This window comes from Callithrix jacchus, chromosome 5 (genome assembly GCF_049354715.1).
Source record: "Callithrix jacchus isolate 240 chromosome 5, calJac240_pri, whole genome shotgun sequence".
In the NCBI taxonomy this organism is placed as follows: Eukaryota; Metazoa; Chordata; class Mammalia; order Primates; family Cebidae; genus Callithrix; species Callithrix jacchus.
Window position 1 is genome coordinate 85,472,759 of NC_133506.1, and position 26,419 is coordinate 85,499,177.

The following is a 26,419-nucleotide window of genomic DNA, read 5'->3' on the forward strand; positions in this document are numbered from 1 at the left end:
CTGAGTTCTTTTTCCAAATTAGTTTTTGCTTCTGTAAGCCACAGCTTATCATTCATCTTTCTTCACATGGTTAGCGTCTGGCACTGGCACTCACGCTCTCTCTCTCCATCTTCCTGTCTATATTTGTACATATATTTTTAAACTGAAAGTCGTGAGAGATCTTTGGGTGTATAACTCTTGCTGAGTCTGTGGTAGTCTGCTTTTCATAGCCAGCTTGTTATTCGCAGTATTTGTGGTAGGTCAGATATAAAGGTAGAAGGTTGAGGGCTTTGTAGAAACTTAAAAAAATCTGCTACCTTGTAGAGAGGGGAGAGCAAAGTATTACAGTCACGCACTGCCCAAGGACTTCATAGAAGAGGTGGTCTCACAAGATTGTAGGACATATTTTTACTGTATCTTTTCTATGTTTAGATATGCTTACACAAATACTTACCATTGTGTTACAGTTGCCTACAGTACTCAGTATAGTAACATGCAACAGCCTATTGCTCCTAGGCTGCAAATTTGTATAGCATGTTACTGTAGTGTACACCATATAGCCTAGGCATTTAGTAGGCTATAGCATCTAGGTTCATGTAAGTACACCCTATGATATTTGCAAGACAAAAATCACCTAACCAGGCATTTCCCAGCCCATATCCCTGTCATTCAGTGAAGCATGACTGTATCTAGTAGTTTATAAATCAGCTTATGGTGAATCTTAGGTTCACAGATCTAGCTTTTATGTTCTTCAGTCGGCATTAAAAATCACAGGAAGAATGTAGAGGAAAGGGGAGCTTCCCAAATTTAGTTTTTTATGACTCTTCTGTTGCTATAACTCACAACAGATCTAATGTATAGAAGTCTTGTTTTGAAGTTTGATATTCCTAAAAATGGAAGAGCTGAGAAAGAGGAAGTAGGAACAGGAAGAAGGGAAAGAGAAGCTCTCCTGAGTCAAGGTCTGAATCACAGATGAGAGTTGTTGAATGTGAAAGTCATGCCAGAAGTGAAAGTGTGGCGTTTTCTTTGCCCTTTTTGTAGTTGCTTTTATTTTCTCTTCTTAACTGTTGTCCTGACCAGTGTCCTTGGTTTTGTGCTCTATAATCTGTGAATAACTTTGCCAAACTGTCTGCCAGAAAGTCATTTTATTGGCCTGGTATGGTGGTTTATGCCTGTAATCCCAGCACTTTGGGAGGCTGAGGCAGGTGGATCACTTCAGGTCAGGAGTTTGAGACCAGCCTGGGCTGCATGGTGAAACCCTGTATCTACTAAAAATACGAAATAGCTGTCCCAACTACTTGGGGGGCTGAGGCAGGAGAATTGCTTGAACCCGGGAGGCGGGGATTGCAGTGAGCTGAGATCGCACCACTGAACTCCAGCCTGGTGACAGAGTAAGACTCCATCTCAAAAAAAAAAAAAAAAAGTTATTTTATTTGTAGTACAAATAAGTAATAAAAAACTTTGATACTTTGGTGGTGTTTCGGTACATGGTTATAGTCTGGGTGAAAAAACTATGTTTATTAGCGTCCCAAATTAAAAGGTATGTGAAAATGAGTTTGGAGGTAGCAGGTGAAAAATCAAGGGCCAAGTCTGGAGGAGAGAGTCTAATTTTGGCACTTAGAATCTGGGGTAGAGCTCATCATTCTTCAACGAACTTTAAGAGGAAATGGTTTGGGGAGAAGTAGCAATTTGGGAAAATGCAGCCTGGCACATGGAAGCATGGACTTTGAAGTCATTTAAATCTGGTCTTAGACCAGGTGTGGTGGCTCACGCTTGTAATTCCAGCACTTTGGGAGGCTGAGGTGAGCCGATGGCTTGTGGTCAGCCTGGCCAACATAGTAAAAACCTGTCTCTACTAAAAATACCAAAATTAGCCAGGTATGGTGGCAGGTGCCTGTAATCCCAGCTGCTCGGGAGGCTGAGGCAGGAAAATTGCTTGAAACTAGGGGGCAGAGGTTGCAGTAAGCCAAGATTGCACACCTGCACTCCAGCCTGGGTGACAGAGCAAGCCTTTAGTCTCAAAATCTGCTCTCAAAGCTTGGCTCAGACACTTAAAAGTCCTGTGACCTTGGGAAAGGTATTTAATCCAGAATTGTAGGGATTAAATGATAGAACATCTGAAATGCACTCCTCTTCCTCCCTCTTCTTCAGATCTTCCCTAACCTCCCAGCTTGCCCCTCTGCTCTTCTCACATACTGTATTTGTTGTAGCTTTTGTCATAACAATAGTTATAATAACAATACATATAATAACATACTTGGTAATTTTTCTTATGTTGCTCAGGTGGGCCTTGAACTCATAGCCTCACCTCTTCAAGCGCCAGGACAACTGGCCGGAGCCACGTCGGCTCCTGGTAATTTTTCTTAATGTATCTGGTCCCTGTCTCATCCGACAGTAAGGTACATGTAAACAGGATTGTATCTTTGAAATGCCTGCCACTTATTGGGCATTAATGAGTATTTGCTGTTTGAATGAATGGCAGATATTAAAGTGCCTGGCCCAATATTAATGGAGTTTCATCTCCCCTCACCAGGTGAGAGGATGTCACATTCTTCTTACATACACGTTTTCTCTTCCCAAATAATTCTCATTGTAAGCCTTTCTACAATTTTTATGAAATACCTACAAAAACCAAGAAGTTCCAATTTGTTGTGGAAGCTTTCCACTGTTTTGCTTCTTGAAATGTTTTTTGTCTTTACTTCATATTATTTAAAATGTTCTCAAAACTCGTGTAAAAATTGACAGAGAAGTTTTCCTTTAAATGCTAGAGAGTCTAAAATGTGTAATATAAACTAAAGGTTAATGATAGTTAAAACTGCCTTTTTTTTTTTTTTTTAAACAGATGATATCTCGCTATGTTGCGCTAGCTGGTCCCAAACTCCTGGGTTCAAGTGATCCTTGCCTTACCCTCTCCACCTAAAGTGCTGGGATTGTAAGCATGAGCCACCCCACCCAGCCTCCTGGGCCTTTTTTTCAGGAACTAAAGTCACAGTGCTCTGTGCTAATGAAATGAGCTAAATTCATGCACTGGATTCATAGGAAATGCAGTTGTATTAGTTTCTTATGTCTCTTTGTATATGAGTTCTTGACTTTTCTAGTCTTGTGTTTCCTCCATAATTAAATCAGCATAAGCATTTGATGAATATAAAACTTTATGTGGTTGTGGGTAGTGAGTGGCTCATGACTGTAATCTCAGCACTTTGGGAGGCTGAGGCAGAAAAATTGCTTGAACCCAGAATTTCAAGACCAGCCTGGGCAATATGGTGAGACCCCATCCCTATAAATAAAAACAAAAAACCCCAAGCTGGGTGAGGTGGCTCACAAGTATAATCCCAGCATTTTGGGAGGCTGAGGCGGGCAGATCATGAGGTCAGGAGTTTGAGACCAGCCTGACCAATTTGGCGAAACCCTGTCTCTACTAAAAATACAAAATTAGCCGGGCATGGTAGCACATGCCTCTAATCCCAGCTACTGAGGAGGCTGAGGCAGGAGAATCGCTTGAACCTAGGAGATGGAGGTTGCGGTGAGCCGAGATCTTGCCATTACACTTCAGCCTGGGCAACAAGAGCAAAACTCTGCCTCAAAAAAACAAAAATCCCCAAACCCTTCAGGTATACATGTAGTTATATATATGTGTACATGCATACATATGTGATATGTGTGCATACAGCTCTTCAATTTTTCTTATAAAATTTTTTAAATTTTTTAATTATCATTATTACTTTGGAAACAGGGTCTCCCTCTATCGCCCAGGCTGTAGTACATTCATGTGATCATGGCTTACTGCAGCCTTGACCTCCTGGGCTCAAGCAATCCTCCCACTTCAGCCTTCCATGTAGCTAAGACTGTAGACATGTACCATCATCCCTGGCTAATTTTCTTTTTAAAAATTTTCTGTAGAGATGGGGTCTCACTATATATAAAGCCCAGGCTGGTCTCAAACTGCTGGCCTCAAGTGATGCTCCCACCTTGGCCTCCCAAACTTCTGGGACTTTGGGCATAAGCTCCTGTGCCCAGCCAGTTTTGTTTTTGAGACAGAGTCTCATTCTGTCGCCAGGCGCCAGGCTGGAGTGCAGTGGCACAATCTCGGCTCACTGCAGCCTCTGCCTCCCGGGTTCAAGCAATTCTCCTACCTCAGCGTCCCGAGTAGCTGGGACTACAGGCGCACACCACCACGCCCAGCTAATTTTTGTATTTTTAGTAGAGTCGGGGTTTCACCATGATGGCCAGGATGGTCTCAATCTCTTGACCTCGTGATCCGCCCGCCTCGGCCTCCCAAAGTGCTGGGATTATAGGCGTGAGCCACCTTGCTGGCCTTTTTTTTTTTTTTTTTTTTTTTTTTTAATGAAAGTCTTTCCAAGAAGTATTGGCAACGAATAAATCTCATCAATTGGCAGATTTTAGTTTGGGGGTTATAAGTGAAGTTTGTCTCAGTGTTTTGGAACAAAAAAGAACTTGTAGACTATTGTGTTCTAGGAGTCTTTCGGAATTTATTTTGTAATGTCTTCAGCATCATTGAGGTCCTGGTAAGCACAGATCAGGAGCCCTCTGAGAAGGGGTGTCTCATCTCCATACTGCTCTCTTACTCCATGGGACAGGTTAACATGGATTCTTTATAAGTTCTCACTCCTGATTATGAGATATTATTCCTTACGAAAACTTAGGAGGAAAGAAAAGTCTTCCTGAAAATAAATTCTGTTAATCTTGCCTTACATTCTTTTGTTTTTTTCTTCAGCTTTCCAAGAGTCGTTCTTTCCCTGTTTGTTTGATGGCTTATAGCTGCAGCTAGCTCTTGGAAAGAAGAAATCTTTTTAGTTCCTTTTTCATTTCTCCTTCAGCTTTTGCTTTTCCAAAACTAGATCAAAGCAGAATGGAAAGAGAAACCTCATCACTGATATCAAATAAGTGTTCTAATTTTGTTTCCCAATTAAGCGGCAGTTAAAAAGAAACTAATCAAGAGCTGCTTCAAAGAGAAGAGACTGGAAAGCAGAAGAAATGGAAAGTAAATGAGAGCCTATTTCAGGGACTCGTGCTCACGGCAAAGCAGTTTTGCTGATTTTTCACATTGTTCAACTAATGTGCTCACTCTAAAATTCCTCAGTTTTACTAAGTTGGCAGTTAACCCTTTCCCTATAGAGCCCATAGAGTTGAGCCATACATTTGGTAACTTCAGGAGGATGCTTCTTTAGCTCTTTCTCTTTAGCTTTTTATCTGAAATCTCTACCCTTTAAGCCTCTCTTCTGATTCCTCAAAGATGTCCTTGTGATTGTTACCTTTAAGGGACACAAGATATGGTGTTCTCTATTGAGAGCGCCAAAAATACTCAACTGGAATTCCCCTACAGTTTCAGTATTTGCCTCAAAAATGTCCCAGCACTTTGTGAGGCTAAGGTGGGCAGATTACTTGAGGTCAGGAGGTCGAGACCAGCCTGGCCAACATGGTGAAATCCCGTCTCTACTAAAAATACAAAAATTAGCCAGGTGTTGGTAGCATGCACCTGTAGTCCCAGCTGTGTGGGAGGCTAGAACTACATACAGGTGAATCTCTTGAACCTGGGAGGCAGAGGTTGCAGTGAGCCCAGATGGCACCACTGCACTTCAGCCTGGGCAATGGAGAGAGACTCCATCTCAAAAAAAAAAAAAAAACTTTCTAGCGTTGCTCTCTGAGAGGCAACTGAGGAGTCACTATGGTATCTAGTAAATGTTACTGTTAACACTATATAGTGGGCATTATGCTAAGCCTTTTATGTGGATTATATCCTCCATTATTTCACTTATGAAGGCTTTAGGGGTTTTTTGGTTTGTTTGTTTTGAGACAGAGCCTTACTCTGTCACCCAGGCTGGAGTTTAGCGGTGTGATCTCAGCTCACTGCAACCTCTGCCTTCCAGGTTCAAGTGATTCTCATGTCTTAACCTCTTGAGTAGCTGGGATTGTAGGAGGCACCACCATATCCAGCTAATTTTTGTATTTTTAGTAGAGACACGGTTTTGCCATGTTGGTCAGGCTGATCTTACTCCTGGCCTCAAGCAATCCACTTGCCTCAACCTCCGAAAGTTTTGAGATTACACGCGTGAGCCACTGTGCCTTGCCAAATACTTGTTGTTGTTGTTGTTGTTTTGAGACAGAGTTTCGCTCTTGTTACCCAGGCTGGAGTGCAATGGCTCAATCTTGGCTCACCGCAACCTCCACTTCCTGGGTTCAGGCAATTCTCCTGCCTCAGCCTCCTGAGTAGCTGGGATTACAGGCATGTGCCACCATGCCCAGCTAATTTGTTGTATTTTTAGTAGAGACGGGGTTTCATCTTGTTGACCAGGATGGTCTCGATCTCTAGACACTTTAGTTTTTATAGTGAGGCTTGAGATGTGCATCTCCACTGGTCTCTTTGACATCTCAGAGGATCCATTCTGAACTTGCTGGATTTCTTTTCCCTGCTGAATTGACTTTTGCATCTTGAATCTGCAGCAGTGTGAATCCTATCTTTGGATCCATTTAACAGCCTGTGGACTTTCCCAAACTTGGGATCCAGTGTGTGTCTTTCCATGATAGACAAAGATTTTTTTCAGAAGTTATTCTAATCATGCCACTGCACTCCAGCCTGGGCAACAAAATGAGACTCCATCTCAAAAAAGGCAATAAAAAAGTCATCCTAGTGGGTGGAATTTCTGCCAGCATCAAGCCACCACTCAAAATATTCTTGATAATGGTCTCTGAACAGCATTTGATTTTACCTTGGAGTTGCAAGGTCAAAGTCTAGCTCACCAAACAAACTCAATGTAGAATTTACACATTTGTCTCATTCCAGTTTTAAGCAGTTTAGTATATCAGAGCTTTTGTGACCTCTAAAAAGCAGTTATCGTCCATGACAAGAATTGGCTTGTTCACCCTCGGTACTCTGGCTTACTATCCCAGGGAGGGCCAAGGGTGCCAGCAAAAGCAGTCTTTTGTAAATCCCTTCTTAGAACCTGCTGTTCTTTTCATAGGCCCTTTTTTTTTTTTGACTGTCTCACTCTATTGCCCAGGCTGGAGTACAGTGGAGCAATCTTGCCTCATTGCAACCTCTGCCTCCCAGGTTCAAGAGATTCTCCTGCCTCAGCCTCCCAAGTAGCTGAGATTACAGCTACCTGGCTAATTTTTGTATTTTTTAGTAGAGATGTGATTTCTCTATGTTGGCTAGGCTGGTTTTGAGCTCCAGACCTTAGGTGATCTGCCCACCTTGGCTTCCCAAAGTACTTGGATTACAGGCATGAGCCACTATGCCCAGCCCCAGGGTACCTTGATGGTAGTACTAAAGTGTTTTTATTTTTCCCATCATTTGGGATTCACAAGCAGTTTTTGATACAAATAACTAATGGGTGGGAATGTGCAGAGTTGGAGGTATTGCGCTGAGTGATCCTTAGCTGCAGAAGTACAGAGACTAGACAGCTGATACTGATTCATGCCGTGTTGTTTCCTTCTGGGCATCTTTGCCACTTCATTCACCTCTCTTGGGCTTTCTGAGTACTAATAGGATTACTAGTGAACTTAACATACTTCAAGAGTTAATTGATTTGGAAAAGGATTTCCTGATGTCTGAAAGTAGAATCAAAAGGATATTAGAGGTCAGGGTTTATTTTTATAAGTTTCTCTGAAAAACTTGAATTTCAGCCCAGAAAATTTTCCCTTTTTTTTTTTTTTTGGAGACAGGGTTTCATTCTGCCACCCAGATGGTAGTGCAGTGGTGCAGTCTCCTACTTCAGCCTCCTGAGTAACTGAGACTACAGGCGTATGTCACCACTCATGGCTGATTTTGTGTATGTGTGTATGTAGAGATAAGGTCTCACTTTATTCCCCAGGCTGGTCTTCAACTCCTGTTTTTTTTTTTTTTTTTTTAGAGGTAGAAAACAAGTGGTGGCCAGTCCAAGAGTGCAGTGATGTTTATAACTAATTTGTCATAACCAGTTATATATATCTTTATTCCTTTTCCATTCCCACTTCTTCACTTGACTAGCCTTTAAAAAGTAAAAATAAAAAGGCAAATGGCCATGAGATCTGAGAGCTACGGTAAAAAAAAAAAAAAAAATGACCAAAAGTTGTGAATTTTATTTCCCTAACTTTTTTCCTTATGTTGTAAACCTGTGGTCTATGTTTAAGACATTGAAACCATTTGAAATAGTTACAGTGGGCCAGGCACAGTGGCTCATGCCTGTAATCCTAGCACTTTGGGAAACCTCATTTCTAGTAAATACAAAAAAATTAGCTGGGCATGGTGGCACATGTCTGCAATCTGAGCTACTTGGGAGGCTGAGACAGGAGAAGTGCTTGTACCTGGGAGGCAGAGGTTGCAGTGAGCCAAGATCGCACCATTGCATTCCAGCCCCGGCAACAACAGCGAAACTGTCTCAAAAAAAAAAAAAGAAAAGAAAAGAAAAAGAGGCCGGGCGCGGTGGCTCACGCCTGTATTCCCAGCACTTTGGGAGGCCGAGGCAGGTGGATCACTAGGTCAAGAGATCGAGACCATCCTGGTCAACTTGGTGAAACCCTGTCTCTACTAAAAATACAAAAAATTAGCTGGGCACGGTGGTGCGTGCCTGTAATTCCAGCTACTCAGGAGGCTGAGGCAGGAGAATTGCCTGAACCCAGGAGGCGGAGGTTGCAGTGAGCCGAGATTGCGCCATTGCACTCCAGCCTGGGTAACGAGTGAAACTCCGTCTCAAAAAAGAAAAAGAAAAGAAAGAAACAGTTACAGTGGGCTTTTTTTGTGTGTGTTTTATTTGCTTGCTTACTAGAGATGGGGTCTCACTTTTTCACCCCGGCTGGAGTACAGTGCCTATTCACAAGCATGGTCGTGATATACAACTACATCATCAGACTTCTGGGCTCAGGAGATCCTCCCACCTCAGCTTCCTGAGTAGTTGGGACTGCAAGTTCACACCACCACACCTAGCTGGACCTATTTTAACTCTACAAGGACTAGGACAGAGCCTAAGGAGAGAGAAGACAATGAATAAGAAAATTAGGGCTGTATGTGGTAACTCACACCTGTAATCCCAGCACTTTGGGAGGCTGAGGCAGGTGGATCCCTTGAGCCCAGGAATTCAAGACCAGCAGCCTAGGTAACATAGTGAAACCCTGTCTCTACAAAACATACAAAAATTATCCAGGTATGGTGGCTTGTGCCTGTAGTCCTAGCTACCCAGGAGGCTGAGGTGAGAGGATCGCTTGAACCTGGGAGGTTGAGGCTGCAGTGAGCCATGATTGTGCCATTGGACTCCAGCCTGGAGTCCAGTGACAAGGCAAGACCCTGTCTCGAAACAAAGAAAAAAGAAAGAAACAGCCACTTCTTTTTCTTCTTCTTCTTCTTATTTTTTTTTTGAGACTGAGTCTCGCTGTTGTTACCCAGACTGGAGTGCAATGGCACGATCTCAGCTCACGGCAACCTCCGCCTCATGGGTTCAAGCAATTCTGCCTCAGCATCCCGAGTAGCTGGGACTACAGGCGAGCACCACCATGCCCAGCTAATTTTTGTATTTTTAGTAGAGACGGGGTTTCACCTAGCTGACCAGGATGGTCTCGATCTCGACCTCGTGATCCACCCGCCTCGGCCTCCCAAAGTGCTGGAATTATAGGTGTGAGCCACCGTGCCCGGCCACTTCTTATTATTTTTATTTTTATTTATTTATTTTTTGAGACAGAGTTTTGCTCTTGTTACCCAGGCTGGAGTGCAATGGCGCAATCTCGACTCACCGCAACCTCCGTCTCCTGGGTTCAAGTAATTCTCCTGCCTCAGCCTCCTGAGTAGCTGGGACTACAGGCGTGCGCCACCATGCCCAGCTAATTTTTGTATTTTTAGTAGAGACAGGGTTTCACCATGTTGACCAGGATGGTCTCGATCTGTTGACCTCGTGATCCACCCATCTTGGCCTCCCAAAGTGCTGGGAGCCATCATGCCTGGCCTCTTATTATTTTTATTTTGAGATGGAGTCTCACTCCACTGCAGTGGTGCGATTTTGGCTCACTGCAACCTTCCCCTCCCAGGTTCAAGCCATTGTCCTACCTCAACCTCCTGAGTAGCTGGGATTACCGGCGGGCACTACCACGCCCAGCTACTTTTGTTATTTTTTGGTAGAGATGGGGTTTCACCATGTTGGCCAGGCTGCTCTCGAAGTCCTGACTTCAAGTGATCCACCCACCTTGGCCTCCTAAAGTGCTGGGATTACAGGTGTGAGCCACTGCACCCGGCCTGTTTTTTTTTTTTATTAAAAAAAAAGTTTGTAATTTACAATCTCAATCAGTGGCTCAAGAGCACAGCATTTCCATTGCTTTCATAGATTAACACACTGTCGTGTGCAAACAGTACTAAAGATGTTTTGCTGACCCTCTTTTGGGCTCTACCTTTTCAAGGTTTTATTATAGTCTATTATGCCTATAAAGCATCAGTTAGGAATATAATTGTTGAACTCTTTCTCTTTTTTGAGATGGAGTTTCACTCTTGTTCCCCAGGCTGGAGTGCAATGGCAAGATCTCAGCTTACCGCAACCTCCCAGGTTTAAGTGATAATTCCTGTCTCAGCCTACCGAGTAGCTGGGATTACAGGTACCCACCACCATGCCCAGCTAATTTCTTTGTGTTTTTAGTAGAGACTGGGTTGCATCACACCTGGCCCAATTGTTGGACTCTTAACTGTGTGCTCAGCATAACTAGAGGTGCCATGGGGAACAGCTGTATAAGATGTTGTCCTGGCCGGGCATGGTGGTTTACCCCTGTAATCCCAGCACTGTGGGAGACTGAGGTGGGCAGATCACTTGAGGCCAGAAGTTTGAGACCAGCCTGGCCAATATGGTGAAACCCCATCTGTACTAAAAATATAAAAATTAGCTGGGCATGGTGGCACATGCCTGAAATCCCAGCTACTTGGGAGGCTGAGGCAAGAGAATCGCTTCAACCCAGGAGGTGGAGGTTGCAGTGAGCCAAGATCATGCCATCTGTCTGGGCAGCAGAGCAAGACTTCAATCTCAAAAAAATAAAAATGTAGAGATGTAGTCCCTATGCTTATCAAATTTTTAATGTCATTAGGAAGCCAAGAAAGCAATACATTATTATATATAAAGTGTTTTAGGAGATTATAGTTTTAAAACAGACATCAGAGAACTGGAATAGTCAGAGCTGGCTTTTTGGATAAATTATGACTCACTTTCCTCATTACTTCTGGTGCTTGCTGCTATCAAACACCAAAGCTGTGTTCTGTAGCCCAATGTGAGGAAACAATATTCTCTTGGCTTTGGAGAATTCTCAAATCAATTCTTATAGGGAAGGAACCTATAGCCTTTGGGTAGAAATGGCCCCAGGTCTTTTAGAGATTAGTGGCTCCTCTCTAGATGCTAGTTGGTTAGTTGATAGCCAGTTTGCCTCACATCTCTGGGCCTTGGTTTTCTCATCTGTAAATAACAGGTTAAGCCAGATTGTCCTGAGATTCCAGTGTTGGAGGCCCAGCTTCCCCTCCCCTATGACAGAGCTTTCTCTTTGTGGGCATGTAGTTTTGAGCAGATTGCATCATCCAGTAGTACTGAGAGGAGGCCCACATATGGACCCTCGCTGCTCGTGTTTTCTGGAAGTTCTCTCCTGCCATTCATCTGCTACCTTGCCCTTACTCACACACCCAGCACTGCATTCTATTTCTAGAAATAAGTATTGAAGTTCATTTTCCATCTCCACCCCCGGTCTGAATTTATATAAGAGCATCCTTAGGATTTCTTAAAAAAAAAGTTTGAACTTGGAATATTTTGGCCTTCGTTAAAAGATGACATTTCTTGGCTGGATGCAGTGGCTCATGTCTGTAATCCCAGAACTTGGAGGCCAAGGCAGGTGGATCACAAAGTCAGGAATTCAAGACCAGCCTTGCCAATATGGGGAAACCTCATCTCTACTAAAAATATAAAAATTAGCCAGGCATGGTGGTGGGCGCCTGTAATCCCAGCTACTCAGGAGGCTGAGGCAGAGAATAATTGCTTGAACCCAGGAGGCGGAGGTTGCAGTGAGCCGAGATCGTGCCGCTGCACTCCAGCCTGGGTGACGAGTGACACTCCATCTCAAATTAAAAAAAAAAAAAAAAGATATTTCTTGATTGCTTTTCTGCTCTGTTCCTGGATCTGTTATTCTACTTCACCCTGTATTTGCTAGATTGGTCATTGATGGCTTGAGCTGATCAGCTTTAGAATGTATACCTCACAATTTTTGTATGAACTGCCATCTCCCTTCTGAGGGAGGAGGCACTTCCTCCCTCAGGAAGGAAGTTGCTGCACCAAGGCAAACTTTACTTAAATCTCTGTTCTTTAGTTTGAAACCAAATGAAACAAGTTGGACTTTGATTTGCTGTATTCTAAGATTCTGATTCTGGCCAATCTCAGTTTTTGAATTACATTAAGGTGACTGGCAGCTTAAATCTCTAAGAGATTTTGGTTTCAGTGTGCTGAATGGCAGCATGCCCTAGGATGCCCAGCCAGTGGGTGTAGACTTCAAATCCCTTTGAAAAGGATGCCAGCCAGGTGCGGTGGCTCATGCTTGTAATCCCAGCACTTCGGGAGGCCAAAGCAGGAGGATTACTTGAGCCCAGGAGTTTGAGACCTGACTAAAATTAGCCAGGCATGGTGGTGCACTCTGTAATCCTAGTTACTTAGGAGGCTGAAGCAAGACGATTGCCTGAGCCCAGGAGTTGGAGGCTGCAGTTAAGCCTGATGGTGCCACTGCACTCCAGTTTGGGTGACAGAGTGAGACCCTATCTCAAAAATGAACAAAGAGCCCGGTGTGGTGGATCACTTGAGGTCAGGAATCCGAGATCAGCCTGCCAACATGGTGAAACCCTATCTTTACTAAAAATACAAAAATTAGCCAGGCCTGGTGTCGGGTGTCTCTAATCCCAGCCACTCAGGAGGCTGAGGTATGAGAATCGCTTAAACCTGGGAGGCAGAGGTTGCAGTGAGCCAAGATCATGCCACTGGACTATAGCCTGGGCAACAGAGGGAGACTCTGTCTTACAAAAAGAAAAAGAAAAAAGGCCAGGTTTGGGGACCCACGCCTATAATCCCAGAACTTTGGGAGTTTGAGACCAGCCTGGCCGGTGTGGTGAAACTTCCGTAATCCCAGCACTTTGGGAGGCTGAGGTGGGCAGATCACAAGCTCAGGAGTTCAAGACCAGCCTGGTCAGCGTGGTGAAACCCCATCTCTACTAAAAATACAAAAAATGAGGCTGGGCACGGTGGCTCACGCCTGTAATCCCAGAACTTTGGGAGGCCGAGGCAGGTGGATCACGAGGTCAAGAGATCGAGACCATCCTGGTCAACATGGTGAAACCCGTCTCTACTAAAAAAAAATACAAAACATTAGCTGGGCACGGTGGCGCGTGCCTGTAATCCCAGCTACTCAGGAGGCTGAGGCAGGAGAATTGCCTGAACCCAGGAGGCGGAGGTTGCTGTGAGCCGAGATCGCGCCATTGCACTCCAGCCTGGGTAACCAGCGAAACTCCGTCTCAAAATAAACAAAAAATTTAGCCAGGCATGGTGGCGTGTTCCTGTAGTCCCGGCTATGCAGGAGGCTGAGGCAGGAGAATTGCTTGAACGTGGCAGGCAGAGTTTGCAGTGAGCTGAGATCATGCCACTGCACTCCAGCCTGGGTAACAGAGTGAGACTCCATCTCAAAAAAAAAAAAAAAAAAATTAAAAAACAATGAGGCTGGGCGCAGTGGCTCACACCTGTAATCTCAGCACTTTGGGAGGATGAGGTGGGCAGATCACCTGAGGTCAGGAGTTCAAGACTAGCCTGACTAACATGGTGAAACCTGTCTCTACTAAAAGTACAAAAATTAGCTGGACATGGTGGCATGTGCATGTAATTCCAGCCACCCAGGAGGCTGAGGCAGGAGAATCACTGGAACCTGCGATGAGGAGGCTGCAAGATCATGCTATTGCACTCTAGCCTAGGCGACAGCGAGATTCCATCTTAAAAAGAAAAAAAATAAACAGGCCAGGTGCAGTGGCTCACACCTGGAATCCCAGCACTTTGGGAGGCTGAGAAGGGTGGATCACGAGGTCAGGAGATCAAGACCATCCTGGCTAACGTGGTGAAACCCTGTCTTTACTAAAAATACAAAAAATTAGGTGGGCATCGTGGCAAGCACCTGTAGTCCCAGCTGCTTGGGAGAGTGAGGCAGGATAATCACTTGAACCTGGGAAGCAGAGGTTGCAGTGAGCTGAGATCATGCCACTGCCCTCCGGCCTGGACAACAAGAGTGAAACTCCGTCTCAAAAATGAGAAAAAAAAATGAACAAACATAAAATGATGCCAGATTCTTGGAAAAGGATTAGCCTGGCTTCTGTGAGGTCCTAGAGTTTTGTTTTCTCTAAGTCTAAATTGAGGCCATTTTTCTGTGATGTAGCATTGGCTTGCTAGGATGTTTTGTGAAATCCTACTCTCAAAGTCTCTGAGCTTGATTTCTGGTGAATAATTAAATTATTGTAATTACCATGAAAGCTAACCCTAGCGGGCTCCTTGTAAGTCAGCTTTTGCTGAATTGGTTGTCTTCCTGTTTAGGGGTGTTGACTGTAAGACTATGTGAATTCATAATGTGTCCTCACAGATGGGGCTCAATACTTGGTAGCTCAGTGAAAATGACTCATTAAAAAGCATGGTGGTTCACGCCTGTAATCTCAGCACTTTGGGAGGCTGAGGCAGGTGAATCACCTGAGGTCAGGAGTTTGAGACCAGACTCACCAACATGGTGAAGTCCTGTCTCTACTGAAAATACAAAAATTAGCTGAGCTTGGTGGCGCATGCCTGTAATCCAAGCTACTCGGGAGGCTAAGGCAGGAGAATACCTTGAATCCAGGAAGCAGAGGCTGCAGTGAGCTGAGATCATGCCATTGCATGCCAGCCAGCCTGGGCAACAAGAGTGAAACTCTGTCTCAAAAAAAAAAAAACCCACACACAAAAAAGGAAAAAAAACTTATCTTTGTTATTCAGCTATGTGCTTGATGTACAAGTTGAAACAGGATTATTGCTCAGTAACTGGCTGCATGTACAAATTCAAGCCAATATAAGCAAAATGAAATTTGCTCTCTGATTGTAGTTTCAGTCTTGGGGATTTCTAAACACTTGTATTGGCAATGCATAAAACAGAACAAGAGTTCAGCCCCAGATCCTTCCACAAAAATTGGGTTCATGAGGTGATAGCTACATGAAAGTATCTCCACTGAATAGCAAGAAAAAGGCAGGAAGGTAGTTTTTACAACGGTTTTTCATACTTGTAAAGACTTTCAAAGTTGGAAGAAGTAATTTTTTCTATTTTCCCCATGTGAAATTGTGTCTAGTAAGTCTCCAGTTGGTTAATATATAGCAATTATTCACCTTACCTTTTTGATTGTTTCTTATGTAGAATTATAAAAAGTTATTATGCTAATTCATATGCTGGAGCCAGATAATTTGTTTCACAAGCTGATATGAATATGGACTTACAAATTGTATCCAACAGTGGGACACTGCTTTGTCTCCTAACATCAGTCAGTTTTTAAATCTTATAATGCTGCACATAATCCTGAGACTGAAGTGAAAGTATCTAGAGTAGGAAAACCACAAAGTTGTCATAGGCTGCAGATGGTCCTGTGTGCGATAACAAAATTGAGTTATTAAGAAGAAGAAGTTATCTTTAGGCCATAAATGACTATGGTTTCTGTTCTTTGCCATGGCCTTGGAGGTTTTGCTGAGCATTTGGTTTTAAGGAAGTTACCTTATTTCCCCTTTGAGTGTTCTCAGTCTTCCCTCCATGTTAGCGCCTTCTGGGTCTCGTTAATATACCAGGTAGGTGCACTTGCATCTTGACTTCATGACCTTATGCTTGGACTAAAGGCACCTCCGGACTTAACTGGATCTCTCCCTGGTTTCACAGTCTTTCTGCATCAGGGGCATTGAGAGGCCTGGCCGAATGGAAGCTGTGGGAGGCGAGGGTGGACAGCCTAAGTGGAACTCAGGGTGATGGGTGTAGAGAAAAGTTGGGCTTGATACCTTCCAAGTTAAGAAGCTACTGGCACTCTAGGATTTCAAGCATGGGAGGGACACATGGAAAGCCCTTTTCACAAAGGTAAGTCCCATAACTATATAAAGTTTAGGTGATGCAGAAAGATTGTGAAGGCAGAGATCCAGAAAAGGTTGGAGGTAACAAGTCCAAGGGTAAGTTCCTGGAGTCCGGACGTAAGCATTCCTACCAGGAACGGGACGAGATAGGAGAAACTGAAGACATTCTGTGAAGGGAAATGGCAGCATGTGATTTTGGATCACCTTTTCCCTGTACGTAGATACACAGTATCACTTTCTATGAAATGATAGTAATATTCATAGTAACTCTAAGGCATTCTGAGACCCTGAAGTCTTTCTGAATTATAAATTGTATTTCCCATAATGTTAATGGGAAAATGCATTTTATATTGTTTTAATTTTAGGTTGTTTGTTTGTTTTGAGACAGTGTCTAGCTCTGTTGCCCAGGCTGAAGTATAGTTTTGTGATTTTGGCTCACTGTAGCCTCCTTCTGCCAGGCTTCAAGCCAAGCCTCCTGAGTAGCTGGGACTGCAAGCTAGAACTACAAGTGCACCACCACACCTGGCTGATTTTTGTAGAGTCAGGGTTTCGCCATGTTGTCCATGCTGGTCTTGAACTCCTGAGCTCAAGTGATCTGCCTGCCTCAGTCTCTCAAAGTGTTAAAAGTGTTGGGATTACAGGCATGAGCCACCATGCTGGGCCTTTTAATTGTTTGAAAATCGGTTATTTAGAATATACAGTTAAAATTATCTCCACGTTTAGTTGATCCCACAGATTAGGATTCACTGTACTCAGGTTGGACTCCAAATTTTGACTTCTTTTTTTTTTTTTCCCAAGATGGAGTCTTGCTCTGTCGAGAGCTGGAGTGCAGTGGCATCATCTTGGCTACTGCAACCTCTGCCTCCTGGGTTCAAACAATTCTGCCTCAGCCTTCCAAGTAGCTGGGATTACACGTGCACACCACCATGCCTAGCTAATTTTGTATTTTTAGTAGAGACGGACGGGGTTTCACCATCTTGGCCAGGCTGGTCTCAAACCCCTGACCTCATGATCTGCCTGTCTCGACCTCCCAAAGGGCTGGGATTACAGGCATGAGCCACTGCGCCTAGCCAATTTTGACTTTTCAACATGGCTAAGAGGCTAGGCATGGTGGCTCACACCTGTAATCCCAGCACTTTGGGAGGACAAGGCAATAGGATCACTCAAGCCTAGAGTTTGAGACCAGCCTGGGCAACATAGGGAGACCCTCATCTCTATTTTTTAATTTAACAAAAAAATTAATGAGGCTAAGAATCTTTTTGCTTCATTCATTGGGTGTGTCATACAGGGGAAAGCAGCATAAGAAGTCCTCTTGATCATGTACACATGTGCACATGTGCATACACACATAGATGTTTCTTGTAATCTCTCCATGGCAGGAGTAACTGGGTGCTGTTGTTTTAGTTTCCCAAGACTCCTAATGCTGGGTTTTGCCAGTGACAGTCTTTCAGTCTGAGCTGGCAACATAGTTGTCTTCAATCCTGCAGATCTGATTTAGGCATTTCTTTTTTTTCTTTCTCTGTTTCTTTTTTTTTTTGAGACAGGGTCTCTCTCTGTCACCCAGACTAGAGTGCAGTGGCATGGTCTCAACTCACTGCAACCTCCACCTCCCAGGTTCAAGTGGTTCTCCTGCCTCGTCTTCCTGAGTAGCTGGGACTATAGGCGTGTGCCCCCAGCCCCGGCTGATTTTTTTTATTTTTGACACGGAGTCTCTCTCTTGCCAGATTGGAGTGCAGCGGCATAATCTCGGCTCACTGCAACCTTCGCCTCCGAGGTTCAAGTGATTCTTCTTCCTCAGCCTCCCGAGTAGCTGGGACTACAGGCATGCTCCACCACGCCCAGCTAATTTTTATATTTTTTAGTAGAGATGGGGTTTCACCATGTTGGCCACGATGGTCTCTATCGTTTGACCTTGTGATCCACCTGCCTCGGCCTCCCAAAATGCTGAGATTATAGGTGTGAGCCGCTGCGCCTGACCTAAGTTTTGTATTTTTAGTAGAAACAGGATTTTGCCATGTTGGCCAGTCTGGTCTCAAACTCTTGACCTCAAGTGATCCACCCGCCTCGGCCTCCCAAAGTGTTGGGATTACAGGTGTGAGCTAATGCGCCCGGCCGATTTAGGTTTAGGTATTTATCATAACTGACCATTCTGGACACAGATTGCAGCAATGTTAATCTGCCTTTTTCCTCATCCCTCGCTACTTTTTCACACTGTCTTGTGCTTCAGATCCAGCTGGGAAACTCATGAAACCTAATACATTTGTGAGGTGGGAGAAGGAAGGGCAAAGCATTCCAGAAAAAGCCCACCACTGCCTTTTGGCTGTCATCCTTTTACATTCAGAGTTCAAGGAAGTGTTGTGTGAATGCCTTGTTAACAATTATCATTCGTGTTTGGTGCCATTACCCTGGCAATCTAAAGAGAATAAACATAAAATAAAAGCAAGAACGGAAAAGGCCCTTTCACACAAATAGGACATTCCTTGCCCAGCACTCCCTCCCGGAAAGCTGAGGGGGCGTGAGTCGGGAGGAGAGCTAGTGTCCTCCAAATGCCTTTTCTGGACCTGGGTTCTTCAGTCTCTGAAGCCAACAGGCTTGATTAAGGAAGGTCTGGCTCCACAGAAAGCTCTTTGTCAGGGGTAGCACAAAACAGATTTTTTTTTAAAAACCCTGCATCAGTATTTACTTTTTGTTACAGTGGTTTGAGTCCAGCCAATGACACTGGAGCCAAAAAGAAGAAAAAGAAACAAAAAAAGAAGAAAGAAAAAGGCAGTGAGACAGAGTCAACCCAGGATCAGCCTGTGAAGGTAACAAGAAGGCTCTGTTTTGTGTGACTGAGTCACTTCGTCACATGAGAGAGTTTTGAGGTAAATGTATAGGAACAACTTAGATTGATGTTCACCACTGGTATTACTTCAAGATGGAAGAGTTGGATCCCTGTGCTGTCTTCTGCTACCCTAGACTAGGTGGCAAAACTGCTCTTAGTACCCTAAAAGACACAGCAGGTCAGACACTGACTCCCAAGCATGGTGTTCATCAGAATGGACAGGTTCCTACTGCATGTGCTGCTGTACCAGTGCCCCGGGGAGGGGGGGGGCTACATGTGACAGCCCTAGTGCCTAGAGCAGTGGTTCTCAGTCTTCTCTGTCTTATGTCCCCACCACTATGACAATGAAAGGCCCCCCCCTTTTTTTTTTTTTGAGACAGGTTCTCCCTCTGTTGTCCAAGTTAGAGTGCAGTGGCATGGTTATAGCTCACTGCAGCCTCCACTCCTAGGCTCAAGTGATTCTCCCACCTCAGCCTCCCAAGTAGCTGGGACTGCAGGTGTGTGCCACCACACCTGGCCAATTTAAAAAAAAATTTTTTTGTGGAGTCTCACTGTGTTACCCAAGCTGATCTTGAACTCTTAGTCTCGAGCAGTCCTCCTGCCTCAGCCTCCCAAAGTGCTGGGATTACAAGCGTGAGCCACTCTGTTCAGCCAAAGACCTCTTCTTAAGGCCTTTATATATTTGCAAACATTATCTTAATGCCATAGTCCTTATAAGGAAAACCATGAGTCCCACAGAGTCTTTCTGAGTCTCCATGAGAACCACTGGCCTAAGGCTTAAAACCCAAGACTGACATGCTGGCATGAAACCCAGAGGTATGGGTAAGGATCGTGTTGTTTCTTAAATAAAACAACATTACAAAATAAAACAATTTCAGATAAGCGTTGTCTTCTTCACAGTAGGCTCATGGGCAGGGGAACAACTCAAACATCCGTAATTCACCTTTTAGAACTGCCTTTGAAACCAGGCACGGTGGCTCATGCCTGTAATGCCAATACTTTCGGAGGCCAAGGTGGGTGGATCACCTGGAGTCAGGAGTTCGAGACCAGCCTGACCAACATGGAGAAACCCAGTCTCTACTAAAAATACAAAAATTAGCCAGGTGTGGTGGTTTGTGCCTGTAATCCCATCTACAGGAGGCTAAGGCAGGAGAATCGCTTGAACCTAGGAGGTGGAAGTCGCAGTGAGCTGAGATCGAGACATTGAACTCTACCCTAGGCGACAGAGTGATACTCCATCTCGGGGGGAGAAAAAAAAATTAGCTGGGTGTGGTGGTGTGCACCTATAATCCCAGGTACTCAGGAGGCTTAGGCAGGAGAATCACTTGAACCTGGGAGAGAGAGGTTGCTGTGAGTCAAGATCATGCCATTGCATTCCAGCCTAGGCAACAGGGCGAGATTCCATTTCAAAAAAAAATTAAAAAAACAAAGAACTGCCTCTGAAATAGTTTATAAACCTGGTAAAAAAAATCCATTCTCATTCCAATATAACCACACTTTGCTGTATGCCTCAAATGTTGTGCTTCAACTTGAATCTACTACCTTATTGAAATAGGACTTCCAGTAATTTTTTACTATTTCCAATGTAAAACCCACTACAAAAAAATATCGTTATTATTTAATACCATGTCCCACTTCATTTAAATTAGCCCCAAACCATTATCCTCGCAAGGTAGGTGGAGGTCTTTCCTTTTTATTTATTTTAGTTTTTGAGACCCTGTCACTCAGTTTGGAGTACAGAAGTGTGAACATGGCTGACTGCAGCATCTGCTTCCTGGACTCAAGCAGTCTTCCCACCTCAGCCTCCCAGGTAGCTGGGACTACAGGCGCTCACTACCACACTCGGCTAATTTTTTTTATTATTTGTAGACACAGGGTCTCACTACATTGCCCAGGTTGGTCTCTTAACTCAGGTACAAGAGTTCTGCCTGCTATGGCCTCCTAAATTGCTGAGATTACAGGAGTGAGCCACCACACCTTGCCGAGAATTTAATAAACAGCAAGAAGAAGAAAATTAAAAATCACCTCCCAGGACTAAGCAATATGAACATATTGGTTTGTATTCTTCCTTTCCTTTAATCTAAGTGAAAAATAGAAAAGTAAATAAAAGTATTAGAAGAACATTTTTTTTTTTTTTTTTGAGTCGGAGTTTCACTCTTGTTACCGAGGCTGGAGTGCAATGGCGTGATCTCGGCTCACTGCAACCTCCGCCTCCTGGGTTCAGGCAATTCTCCTGCCTCAGCCTCCTCAGTAGCTGGTACTACAGGCACGTGCCACCATGCCCAGCGAATTTTTTGTATTTTTAGTAGAGACGGGGTTTCACTATGTTGACCAGGATGGTCTCGATCTCTTGACCTCGTGATCCACCCGCCTCGGCCTCCCAAAGTGCTGCGATTACAGGCGTGAGCCACCGCGCCTGGCCCACATAATGTTTTTTTATTGTCCTAAGCCTGACGTAGGATGAAGAAGCCATAAAATAAAAATTGACAAATATGAAACTGTAAAAGTCAAAAAATAAACAACAATCTGGGAAAATATTTGCAATATATGTATTAGTCAGTTTAAAATAATTAATTGAATAGGCAGTTCAAAAAGAAAAACTATTAATGTTTAATCAATGAATAATAAGATGGTTAAACTCATAACAGAAGAAATGACCATTAAAGCCATAATTTTTTCTCTTAGATTAGCATAGCTTAAGCCTTGGTAAACTTTTTTTTTTTTTAAAATAGGGATGGAGTCTCACTGTATTGCCCAGGCTGGTCTTGAACTCCTGGGCTTAAGGAATCCTCCCACCTCAGCCTCTCAGAGTGCTGGGTTTATAGGTGTGAGCCACCACTCTTAGCTGAGGCTTGGTAAATCTAATGATAAGGCTCTGTCTGGAGCTACTCTTTCTCTCTTTTTTTTTTTTTTGAGATGGAGTTTCACTCTTGTTGCCCAGGCTGGAGTGCAGTGGCACGATCTTAGTTTACTACAATCTCCGACTCCCAGGTTTAAGCAGTTCTCCTGCCTCAGCCTTCCAAGTAGCTGGGATTACAGGCATGTGCCACCATACTCGGCCAATTTTATATTTTTAGTAGAGATTGGGTTTCTCCATGTTGGTCAGGCTGGTCTCAAAACTCCCGACATCAGGTTATTCACCCACCTCGGCCTCCCAAAGTGCTGGGATTACAGCCAGGAGCCACCGCGCCTGGCTTGGAGCTATTCTCATACAGTTTATTGGGTTATTAATTGATGGTCTCTTTTTAGAGAGCAAATTGATGATAAATAATTTCAAATGCGTATACCTTTTGATCCAGTAAGCCTCTTACTTAACTTTATCCTACAGAAATGTATATCCCAGTGGGTAAAAATAGATGTATAAGAAAATTTATGCTGGGTGTGGTCGCCTGTAATACCAGCATTTTGGGAGGCTGAGGTGGGCAGATTGCTTGAGCTCAGGAGGTTGAGTCCAGCCCAGGCAAATAGTGAGACCTCGTCTTTACAAAAAAACAAACAAAAATTATCTGGGCTTGGTGGCACATGCCTATAGTTGAAGCTACTCAAGAGGCTGAAGTGGGAAGATCCCTTCAGCCCATGAGGTTGAGGTCACAGTGAGCCATGATTGTGCTACCGCACTTCAGCCTGGGTGACAGAGCGAGACCTTGTCTCAAAAAAAAAAAAAAAAACCAGAAAATTCACTACAACGTTGTATTACTGAAGAACAAAATCACCAAAATGCCCATGAGTAGGGGGCTGGCTAAATATATTGTGGTCATACATACTGGTTGGTAGAATGGTAGGTCCATGTGTTTTCACCTGGAAAGGTCTCTAAGACATAGTGTTTAAAGAGCAGTTTGTACAATAATACTATATTATCTAATTTTCGTTTCTGAAAAGCTTGTGTGTACATTTGAAACTTCCATGCAAAAAAACTCTGGAATTGCCAGGCGAGGTGGTGCGTGCCTGTAGTCCCAGCTACTCGGGAGGCTGAGGCTGGAGGATCACTTGAGTCCAGGAGTTCTGGGCTGTAGTGCACTATGCTGATCTGGTATCCGCGCTAAGTTTGGCATCAAAATGGTGACCTCCCGGGAGTGGGGGACCACCAGGTTGCCTAAAGGAGGGGAAAACTGGCCCAGGTTGGAAATGGAGCAGGTCAAAACTCCCATGCTGATCAGTAGTGGGATTGCGCCTATGAATAGCCACTGTTCCAGCCTGGGCAGCATAGCGAGACCCTGTCTCTATTATATTTAAAAAAAAAAAAAAAAAACTTCTGGAATTGTATTTGCCTCTTCTCACCTTCCCAAGTGAAGACTGTTGATGACAAGGATTATATTTGGGGGATGGGATTATTGGGTTTTTACTTTCTGTGTGTCTTACACATTTCTGCATTGTTTGAAATTTACATTGAGCATGTATTGCTTTTGCCATCAAACAACATAAGACTAACAAGGGGAGAAACGCTGCAGGCAGCACCCAGCTGTCACATAGCTCATTGTCAACCACTTTTTCTACAGTCATAACGACCACTGGGATTAGGACAGAGGAACCAAACCCCTTCTTTGTGTTGTACCCCTTAACTGTTTTGTTTTTTGATGTGGAGTCTAGCTTTGTTGCCCAGGCTGGAGTGCAGTGGCACCATCTTGGCTCACTGCATCCTCCACCTCCCAGGTTCAAGTGATTCTCCTGCCTCAGCCTCCTGAATAGCTGGGATTACAAGTGCCTGCCACCACGCCTGGCTAATTTTTGTATTTTTAGTAGAGACAGGATTTCATCGTGTTGGTTAGGCAGGTCTCGAACCCCTGACCTCAAGTGATCTGCCTGCCTCGGCCTCCCAAAGTGCTGGGATTATGAGCCTGAGCACTGCACCCAGCCCCCCTTAACTCTTGAACTCATAGTTAATCAAAAGTCTTACTAACATAATGGGCCTTTTCTCTCCCCAACTTTGTCTTGTTCAGATGAACTCTTTGCCAGCAGAGAGGATCCAGGAAATACAGAAGGCCATTGAGCTGTTTTCAGTGGGTCAGGGACCTGCCAAAACCATGGAGGAGGCTAGCAAGCGAAGCTACCAGTTCTGGGATACGCAGCCCGTCCCCAAGCTGGGTATGTATGTACTTGCTTGCTTCGCCAAGTCGAGGGCAAAGGATCTGCCTCGGCTGTACCTTCATGAGGGTTTTATGCTGAATTTGTAGGGAGGGCAGTAGAGTCCTGGAGTTCCTTGGTGGTGGTTTTCAGAGAGTTGTCTTTAAAATGCAGCATAGAAGACTATCATTTAGAGACCTTACCATTTTATAACAGCACAGGTTAAGTACAAATAATGATTCTTGTCAATAGTAGTGTCTCAGCACTTTGGAAGGGTGAGCCGGGAGGATCGTTTGAGCCCAGAAGTTCGAGACCAGCCTGGGCAACCTAGTGAGACCTTGTTTCCACAAAAGGTAAAAAAAAATTAGCCAGGCATAGTGGTATGCACTTGTAGTCCCAGCTAGTCAGGAGGCTGAAGTGGGAAGATCACTTGAATCTTGGAGGTCAAGGTGGCAGTGAGCTGAGATCATGCCACTGCACTCCAGCCTAGGTGTTAGAAGTGAGACCCCCAACTCAGAAAATGAACAAACCAAAAAAGAAAAAAAACCCAAAAAACAAAACTTTTGGCACACAATGAGTGAGAATGTCTGCCCAGAGATCTTTTTCTCCACTCAGGCTTATAGAGAGTTTGTCTTGTTTGGGCACACGTTTATTCCTGGAATGGGCAAAGTGCCCAGCCTCTTGCCCTTTGTCTCTTAGCCAATGCATGCTTACTAAATGCAAAGTAATTTGAGATTTTGCTCAGCCATGAAGGTTCAACACCAGGAATACTGTACATAGGTTTCATCAACACTCCTTAAAAAAACTATAATGAACCACTAAAGGGGTGGAACAGGCAGAATGTCGAAAAAGATCCTGGAAGGGACTGGATCCTGTTAGACGTGCCTACCAAGACTGAGCCACAGCTGACCTTGATGGCTAACTTTAGGACTCAGTTGACAGAGTTTCTGAAGTGGTTGTATCATGATTCTGGACCCATTGATAGCCTAGTTCCAGTTTTCTTTATGACTAGGAAAGTAAGTATGTTGAAAAAACATAAGTTTCAGCACCAAATATAAATGACTTTTAAATATAATGTCCACATTACTGCTCCCCTCTAGAAACACAGTGAGACTTGACTAGCACATTTTGTGCAGAGGAGAAGGGTGGGGCAGGGCTCGTCAGGGTAAGGCCGAAGACTGGTGAGGGGAGGAAGACAGCCATGCCCAAGGAGATCTGTCTGCTGCAAAGGTAAGGAGCAGCTACTCCATGTGGCCTGCAGTCCTGCAGGATGGGCGTCGCCTAATTGCTAGTAGAAATGCAGTTTGTCAAGCCTCACCCCAAAGCTGTAGAATCAGAACTGGCAGGGGATTTCTGTCCACTTTGAAAGTTTGAGAAGCTCTGCTCTAGAGCAGATGCAGTTCTTAGAAGCTTGATTATAACAGCAGCAAGCCCAAGAGGTACATCCCTACAGCAGAGGAAGAGCAGAGCGCTGCCCAGGGACAAGAGGGGTGCCGATTCCCCCACCATGTTGTGTGTTTGCCTGCCTAGGCCAGGTCCCAGGCCCCCTGGCTAAGCCTTCCAGCAAGGCTTTGGGCCACAGGGTGGGGTCCCAGTGACCAGTTTCTCACTGAGGAGCAGGAAGGATGCAGAGAGCCACACATCCCACCTCTGAATGAAATCCCTGATGAGGTGTTGGTGGCGTATCATACCTCTTGGTCCTGTTTTCAGATGGTATTTTGGAGTTTTGATTTGATTTTATTTTTCCTGAGGAATTTGCAAATGAGTAACCTTGCTACATTCTTCATAAATAGTGGCACCTGGTAAAGAGGCAGATTGAGGCCAGGCATGGTGGCTCACGCCTGTAATCCCAGCACTTTGGGAGGCCGAGGCAGGCGGATCACCTGAGGTCAGGAGTTTAAGACCAACCTGACCAACATGATAAAACCTCATCTCTACTAAAAATACAAAAATTAGCTGGGCATGGTAGCACGGGCCTGTGATCTCAGCTACTTGGGAGTCTGAGGCGGGAGAATCACTTGAACCTGAGAGGTAGAGGTTGTAGTGAGCCGAGATTGCGCCACTGCACTCCAGCCTGGGCAGCAGAACAAGACTCTGTCTCAAAAATAAATTTAAAAAGAGGCAGATTGGGATTAATTTGCTTCTGTTCCCCTTCAGTCCAGCAATACTTTGTTTTCCTGTAAATGTAGAACGTGCTTCAGTTTAGTTCTCAGAAAGCTCAAGAGAAAGCCACACAATTGCTCATACGGGCCCTGACAGTTTGAGGAAGGAAGAACAAGATTTGGTTTTATTTCTTCGGCTTTGCCTTCTGTGCAGTATGTGGTGTGGGACTCTGTGGAAGAGCAGTTGCCCTGAGCATCTGATGAGTCTGCCTTTGAGGTCCGGGGTCAGTCAAGCACCGGTTAGATTCCTTTGTTTGTGTCAGCCTGTAGAAAGTACCACCTTGCCAGGTGTGTTA

At 44.4% G+C, this 26,419-nt stretch overlaps 1 protein-coding gene across 2 annotated transcripts in view; it reads left to right on the plus strand.

Moving 5' to 3' along the window:
- Positions 1 to 26,419, plus strand: part of NMT1 (N-myristoyltransferase 1) — a 40,936-nt gene that overhangs the window by 960 nt on the left and 13,557 nt on the right. For both annotated transcript variants that reach the window (XM_002748089.7, XM_008996802.5), the window contains exons 2-3: positions 18,772 to 18,880; positions 23,838 to 23,982. In XM_002748089.7, the coding sequence (XP_002748135.1) occupies positions 18,772 to 18,880; positions 23,838 to 23,982 (254 nt within the window). The remainder of the gene's footprint in view (positions 1 to 18,771; positions 18,881 to 23,837; positions 23,983 to 26,419) is intronic.